The following is a 7,785-nucleotide window of genomic DNA, read 5'->3' on the forward strand; positions in this document are numbered from 1 at the left end:
GAAGCTGCTCAGGATCACAGAGAGAATCTGAAAACATCTCTGGAGTTTTTAAAGAAGAAGCTGGAGCTCAGGAAGAAAGTTAAAAAGAAGTTTGATCAGACAGCAGCAGCTCTTTCAGACACAGTCAGAGCCACAGAGGAGGAGCTGAGAGCTGCAGACGTCTCATTCCTGCACAACTACAAGGCTGCAGTGGAAAGAGTCCAGCGCTGCCCCCTGCTGGAGGATCCACAGCTGCCCTCAGGAGCTCTGATAGACCAGGCCAAACATCTGGGCAACCTGGCCTTCAACATCTGGAGCAACATGAAGGACATGGTGACCTACACTCCTCTGGTTCTGGACCCAAACACGGCTAATCCAGGACTCCACCTGACTGACGATCTGACTGGTGTGACTCCAGGAGAAGAACAGCAGCTTCCTGATAATCCAGAGAGATTTGATGTTGAGTGGTCTGTTCTGAGCTCTGAGCGTTTTAACTCAGGGAGCCACAGCTGGGATGTTGATGTTGGAGATGGTGAAGGATGGATGCTTGGTGTGATAGCAGAGTCTGTCCAGAGGAAGGGACACTTAGAGTCTGGATTGTTGGTTATGTTGTTCATTGATGGTGAATACGAAGCATATTCTCCACCAGCTCCTCCCACGTTTCTCTCAGTCATGAAGAAGATCCAGAGGATCAGAGTGAATCTGGACTGGGATGGAGGAAAGCTGTCGTTCTCTGATCTGGATACTAACACACACATACACACCTTCACACACACCTTCACTGACAAGATGTTTCCATATTTCAGCACTGCTGAAGTAAAACTCTTACCGATGAAGATCTCGGTGATCAAACAGCAGCTTTGATGTTCTCAGCATGAAGAACAAAAAGTCCAAATTATTCAAGTTGTGAGAAATTATTTCTGGAAATATGCGTCTCCTTTTCTCTCATGATGAGTCGAGTTCTACAGAATCCAGACCTGAATGATGAATGTTTGTGATTTTTATATTAAATCTGGAATATGACTCCTCAACAACATAAAGGACAATAGTTCAGTAATCATTCTGTATGTAAACTTCTTGTTCCAAAGACATTCATATAATATATAAATGTTTGGTTGAATGTTTATCTTGGTGGGAAGTCATAAACACTGCATTATGAGAGACATTTTATTTAAAATAAACTTTACCTCACTTAAATATCAGAATTTGTTTTTTTTCTACCAAAATGTTTCTAGAAGTTAAAATAAAGTAACAAATTCTCTTTATTGATGTATAAAATATAGTTTTATTTGTCTCACAGTCACATATATAACAGTACAGTGGTGAAATCTTCAACGATCAATAAAATACACATAAAAACTGTTTTGTTCTCATAAACCAGGAGAAGTTTCTTCATGTTTTTAACAAACATTTTATGTACAGTCAGAGGCGCTGAGCCGGTTCCACTAAAGCTTATTTTTTCTCTATCAGCTGTTCAATGAAACAGCAACAAGTTTAAAACATGAAAATATTTCCTTTGTTCATTTCAAACTGATATAAATAATAAATGTTACAAATATTGAAGAATAAACTTTTTTTTTTACTCTGAGCCTTAATGTGATAAACGGATCTAGTTTAATTTGCTGGTAATACCTCAGGTTTCCAGTAGGGGGAGGTATGCTGGATCCCCAAGTGCCTCGGTTCTGTTCAGGTTTGGTTTTTAATGACCCATTAGAGCTTTTTTACTCCATCTGACCCAAACTGACCCTCTGCAGTCTGAAGAACCTGCTTCCTCTGGCTCTCCTCAGATTTATATGAATATTTTAGTGGAAATATTCAACTCGTTGCAACCAACCAAACTATTAGATTGTCTTCTAAAAATAATTTCAGCACAAAATTTTCTACTAAACACCTGGAGGTGTCTAAAAGAACAGATGAAAGTTTTTCATTTTCTAATTTGACCTTGAAGGTCCAACATGATGCAGCATGTTTAAAGCAGTTCATAACTCTTTTAATCACAGATAAAAATATGTATGTACAATGTGGGGTCAGAGGTCAGCAGTGATCTGGGTATATCTGTGTGTGTTTTCCTGCATGCTGAGCTCATAAAATGCTGCAGGAGGTGGGATACTTGGAAGTGAAGACCTTTTTCTCCGTCCCGTACACGTAGAAGCTGTAGTCCTTCCCGGCGTACGAGTAAAAGGCGTGAGTGAGGGGCACCAGCTCGATGGTCTGACGCTACGGAGGGACACAGAGGTCAGGAGGTCATGCAATGTCTGGTAATGCAATACCATAGTGATAAGACATCACCAATGACTTTAGAGAGGTAGCTTCAGGGTTTCCCGCAGTGGCTGAGAGTTGTTTGTTGATTTAAATCATTTAAAAGTGATAAATGGGTTAATAGTCGATGCACTGAGCTCATCTTCTGCTCAAAAGGGTGCACTTACTTTTTATGAACTTTCTGAGCCCCAGCAGTCCTGAAAGTGTCAGAAGGTAGGTGTGTACCTGCTGGAGGATGCGGCTGGTGGAAGTGAAGCGATACAGGTGATCGTTGATCAGCTTGGCTGAAACGTCGCAGATCTCCTGGTCAGGGAAGCCGTGGATTGGATACACCTGGAGAGAGGTCACCATGGTAACACGTTACACGTTTTACCACTTTCATGTTCTTGAGCTCTTTGATATTCTAAAACCCTTTAATGTTAGCGTTCGACTGACAGAGTTTGGACCTGGCGGAACCGGCTGGTCTCACCAGAACGTTCTCGTCGATGAAGAACGGGTCGCCTGACACCTTCTCAAACTTCCTGTCTGGGAAGTTCGGCTGGCGGTCTGGGATGAAGCAGCTCACATTGTTTTTCCTGGAAACACGGCAACAACAGGTGGACACGGTGAGGTCCAAACGGGTCGGAACTGGGTCAGAGGAGAGCGAGTGTTCAGCTAGCCCACCATGTGACTGTGAGCTGGATGAAGTGCAGCAGCTTCTGGGCGCCGTGGCAAACAGAGCAGGTCTTGTAGCCGTCTCCACGGCAACTGACACACCTGGAGAAACAAACATGGAGTCACCTGGAGAACGAAGCGGGTGGAAGATAGGAGGACCAGAACCAGAACCAGGACAGAATCAGAACAGAACCAGAACAAAAACAAGAACAACAACAGGAACGACAGCCAGAACAGAACCAGAACTACAACCAGAACAGAACAGCTTGTTAAGCCTCCTTCAGCTGCTGGTTCTAGTTCTGCTGCAGCAGAAGATACCAGAGGTCCGGCCTGCTCTGTTGTCATGGTGATAAGGTCTAACTTGCTCTGTTGTCATGGTGATGATGTCTGGCCTGCTCTGTTGTCATGGTGATAAGATCCGGCCTGCTCTGTTGTCATGGTGATGAGGTCTAACTTGCTCTGTTGTCATGGTGATGTGTAATCTAAACTCTGCAGTTTGAGCTAAACCCCTCAGCAGGACGTTAAAGCATAAAGAAGCGTTTTCACCTGCGGCGGCCTCGGCCGTGACAGGAAGTGCAGCGTTTTTTTCTGGCCCGCCCGTTACCGTGGCAGAAGTTGCAGCGTTTCTGAGAAACAAGGAGAGAGATGGAGTTTGTTAAAGCTGATCCATTTTCAGCAGAAGACGCACAATATATCGGAACCAACCAACCATATGTTAACATATGGTTAACATATGGTTAACACATAACCATGTGTTATGTGTTATTTGTACATATGACAATACAAATGGGACTTTGTCGATGTTCCACAAATGTTGAAAAACAAAATTTCGCAATTGTGGTGTTTAGTTAAATAAGAAACTATGAGTTGAAGGTTCCAGCTCACCATTCCTCGGCCGAAGCAGCCGCCGCAGCGTGTCCTCCCACAGCCGTGGCATTTATGGCACACCTGAAAAACAAACAGAGAGAGCGACTGCTGGGCCAGGTAGGGGGCGGAGTCACAAGACACCATAACCCTCTTTGGAAAATAGTATTTTTTATTACTTAGTTATAATCACAATATTTTAACCTCTTTAAATTCTGCACCTCAAAAATTTAACCAAAGTGTAAAAAACTTAAACTACTACTATAAAAACTAAACAATATTTAGCTAATAAAAAAAATTATTAAAACTAACTGAATTAGGCAAAACAAAATATAACTAAACAATAATGAAACACCCAAAACTATTATAACCCTAGTTGGACCTTCACGAAGGACGAGTGTGGCACTCGGATCTTCTCCACCTTGTTGCAGTACATCTGCGGCGGTGACACCGGGATGTCCCACGGTGGGGGGCTCGCCCCGTACTGGGGCCCGTCCACCGCCTGGCCTGGTCCAGAACCACACACAGACACGGAAAGAATGGTGCTTCATAACGCTGCTAATCCTCTTCATGAGATTACCAGAGTCAGTCAGAGGCGTCTTCAGAGCTGCTGTAACACAGACCTGAACTGGTTCTGGTTAGTAGAGAAGGTTTACCGTTGTAGGGCTCCAACTGCCAGGCGCTGGTTCTGGTCTCAGTGTACGTCTCTAGTCGATACTGAGGGAGGAAGATGAGAAAATGGATGAAGACGATAACATTTAGATTCAAGCTAAATATTTAGCGAAATGCAAATTGGCTTACCGATAAGCGGAAGTGGAATATCAAAATTCTAACTAATTGCAAACTAATTTGCATTTTAACTAAATATTTAGCTAGGACCTCCATATTTACTGAGCAAGCTAAATATTTAGCGCTCTCTAGAGCTAAATATCTAGCTTGAAATATAAATATTTAGTTTGAAAATTAAATATTTAGTTCAGAAATTAAGTATTTAGTTAGGAAAATATATACATAATTTGGAGTTAAGTATTTAGTTTGAAAACGAAATACTGTCATCATTGGCTAAGGTAACTAGCTTTAGCATTTGCAATAGGATCTATTAGCAGTAGCTAACAGATTATGATTGACAGTGCTAAGATCCGCCTCCTGGCTCTGATTGGTAGTTTCAAATTTGGACTGGGTGAAGGCAGAGGAGTTCAACTTTTCCCAGATTATGTGTCTCACACCATGCAGTCACAATATGGTAAATATAAAAAATAATTTGTAGAAAAATATTTTTAGAAAAGCTTTAAATGAATTTTACTACATGTTTTCTTAGCATCAAGCAGCCAGGTCATCTGTCCAAAGGCTGCTGTGGCAGACAGAGGTTGGATTCTGACCCGGTAGACGGTGACGGTCTTCAGGTCCTTGAAAGTGAGGTTCCTGGCCGGTTTGGAGCTGTACTTCCATTTGGACTCAACAAACCTGAGCAAAGCGTCTCGTGCCATGTCCTCCGATATGGACGGGACTCTGGGGACAAACCGAAGGACGGGTTAACCCTGTCTGGAGCTGCTGTCAGGCCCAGACCGGCCCGATCTTACCGGATGGTGGGGACCGAGGTGCTCCTGTTGACCTCAGGCCGGGGGTTGTAGGCGGGGGGCGGAGGGTACAGCGGCTCGTCGTCCTCTGGACCTGGAGACAGGAAGTGGACCCACGTTCACACTCAGACAGACAGGAAGTCAGGCCTTATGCAGGGTCGTAATGGGCTTTTCACTGTAATTTAGGTTTTGTTTATCTAATTCAGTTTATTTCAGTTAATTTTTATAGTGTTTTCTGTTTTTTATTCGTTATTATTAGTTAAATAATGTTTAGTTTTTATTAGTTATAGTTGTAAATAACCCAAAGTTAAGCTCTTTATTTGTCTGTATCCCTTTTTATGGATCATCACCTTTACTTTGTTTTATATGTTCTATCTATGATTAACTTCTGATTTTATGTCTGATGCTTTTATTTTGAAAATACAACTTCTGGTTTGTTAACCAGAAGTTAATAAACCTCTTTTGTTCATCCAACAAAAGAGGATGAAAAGTTGCAGCAGAGTTGATAAAATGTAGCTTGTTATTAGCAGCCCTCTTCATAGAGGCACAAGGTTTGGTTTGCTTATTTTGTAAATAACTATGTTTTCAATGTTCAGTAACTAAAACTGTGCAATTGTTTTATCAGATACTAAAAGTAGAGTTGTTTTTAGTTTTTTCATACTTTGGTTAATTTTTCAGAAAGATTAAAGTAAATTATTGTGATTATGTATGAATCAATTGGGTGATAAATACTCAACAGAAGATACCATTTTCACCAACGGACTCTGGCGTTTTCTCCCAACTTTTGCTGTTGCCATTTTGCAGACTTAGTAAACGCTGCCATGATGGAATGCCGTAATTTGCCAAAAACTGACATAAAAAACTTTTGGGGGCAAAAAAATCTATTTAACATCAGTTTGAAAGGTCAATAAATAGATTCATAAAGACAAAAACAAAGAATGTTATATGTATAATTTCAGTATGTTTTACCTAGTTTTATAAGCGCATAATATAATTCCAGTTAGTTAAAAAATTTCCCAACTAATTACTGCTTTTACTTATTTCAGTTAAGGAAAATGTTTTCTCAATTTCAGTTTTCATTATTTCGTTAGTTTTTGTTAACTTTAATAACTTTGGTCGTATGTCAGCTTCCTCCATATTGTGAGGGGCAGATATGTGAACATGTGTAATGTTGTTGCACCATGAGACTCTTCAGTTGCACATTGCACATGCACATTGCACATATTCAGCAGGAACATAACAGCTCTCTTCTCCCTCTCTCTTTCTCTCACCTTCTTTATGCCCCTGGTATCCATCTATGTCCTCCAGCCATCCAGGAGGGGGCGCTGATGGTCCCTCTTCAGGTATGTTTGGATCAAATGAGTCTGAAACACAATAAGGTGAAAATGGTTTTACTTCATGGTGGTTTTCCTCTTCTGAAGCTCATGAATAGACTCTTCTCTGCTCTGTTAGCTTTTCATTGGCTAAATGGCTAGGCTGGTCATCCCCAGTTTGTACTTTTTTCAAAAATGGTTGGCATACAATATCTGTAAGGTACATACATCAGATGCATTGACGTGTTATTTTTAGAGAGAGATTATTGTAATCCATCACAATACCAAGCATAAACATAATGAATATTACAGAGCTGAAGTTGGTTAAAAGGTGAGTTCACCTAATTATTACAACCTTCAACATTTTAATTTGCTCTAGTGTAAAAACTTCAATACGTAGATTTTCCAACATGGATTAGATTATGTAACACTAGAAGCAGAATATTTAGTGTCATTTGTGAATGTACAAATATGGCTTCTTATTGAACTTTCACAAATAAAACAAAGGTTTCACACAAGCCTTTGAGGTGATAAACTTCTTAAAATTACCTGTACTTTCTCTCTCTCTCCCTCCAGCAGCAGCAGCACCACTTTCTGGGTGCTAGCATCACTGCTAAATAAACATAATGGACCTGGTTCATTTGGACCAGAACCAGCTTACAGCTCATTTCTTCTAATGCCAAGATTAGTTTGCCACTCACAACATGGTGCCACAAAGCTAGCACTCAGGCTCACCTCCTCCTTCTTGGTCCTGGTTTCCATCCATGTCCCCCAGCCATCCAGAAGGCGATGGGCCCTCATCAGGTATGCTGGGATCAAATGAGCCTGAAACAGGAAGAGTCATGGAGAGAAATTCAAGTTTTAATAAGGTAACTTTGTTAAAAAGGACCGGAAGTTATCAACAAGATCTGTGACATAAAGACTCAATCTGCTGCCGGATGGATGGATGAAACTCTTTGGTGTTGAAATGACTCCCGTCTTCGTCTCCAGGTCTTTAAAAGAGAGAAATGATCTGATCTCTGCAGATATTTCTTTACCTTTGAATGTTTTGGGTTGATTACCAAGGAGCCACACCTAGAAATGGGGAACTAGATGCCCAACTTAGTTTTTCTCTCCACATATAATAAATTCCTTCAGTT

The 7,785-nt window shown here is 41.1% G+C and overlaps 2 protein-coding genes across 2 annotated transcripts in view; one reads left to right on the forward strand and one right to left on the reverse strand.

Moving 5' to 3' along the window:
- The window catches only part of LOC106939389 (zinc-binding protein A33-like), a 5,305-nt gene extending 4,124 nt beyond the window's left edge, over positions 1–1,181 (forward strand). The window contains exon 2 of the mRNA XM_015021770.1: positions 1–1,181. This exon is cut by the window's left edge and continues 16 nt beyond it. Within this exon, the coding sequence (XP_014877256.1) occupies positions 1–843 (843 nt within the window). The 3' untranslated portion in view covers positions 844–1,181.
- A 65-nt stretch (positions 1,182–1,246) lies between these two features.
- LOC106939386 (ssu-2 homolog) lies at positions 1,247–7,502 on the reverse strand. The gene is made up of 12 exons (XM_015021765.1): positions 7,382–7,502; positions 6,605–6,697; positions 5,337–5,427; positions 5,136–5,265; positions 4,413–4,473; positions 4,139–4,263; positions 3,778–3,840; positions 3,439–3,518; positions 2,902–2,994; positions 2,708–2,813; positions 2,464–2,571; positions 1,247–2,196 (listed from the first exon to the last, which is right to left on the reverse strand). Exons 1-12 carry the CDS (start codon positions 7,488–7,490, stop codon positions 2,062–2,064), a joined length of 1,194 nt encoding a protein of 397 aa, XP_014877251.1. The 5' UTR covers positions 7,491–7,502; the 3' UTR covers positions 1,247–2,061.
- Positions 7,503–7,785: the final 283 nt, after the last annotated feature.

This window comes from Poecilia latipinna, unplaced genomic scaffold (assembly GCF_001443285.1).
Source record: "Poecilia latipinna isolate Pla-1442-1.1 unplaced genomic scaffold, P_latipinna-1.0 Scaffold2853, whole genome shotgun sequence".
NCBI lineage: Eukaryota > Metazoa > Chordata > Actinopteri > Cyprinodontiformes > Poeciliidae > Poecilia > Poecilia latipinna.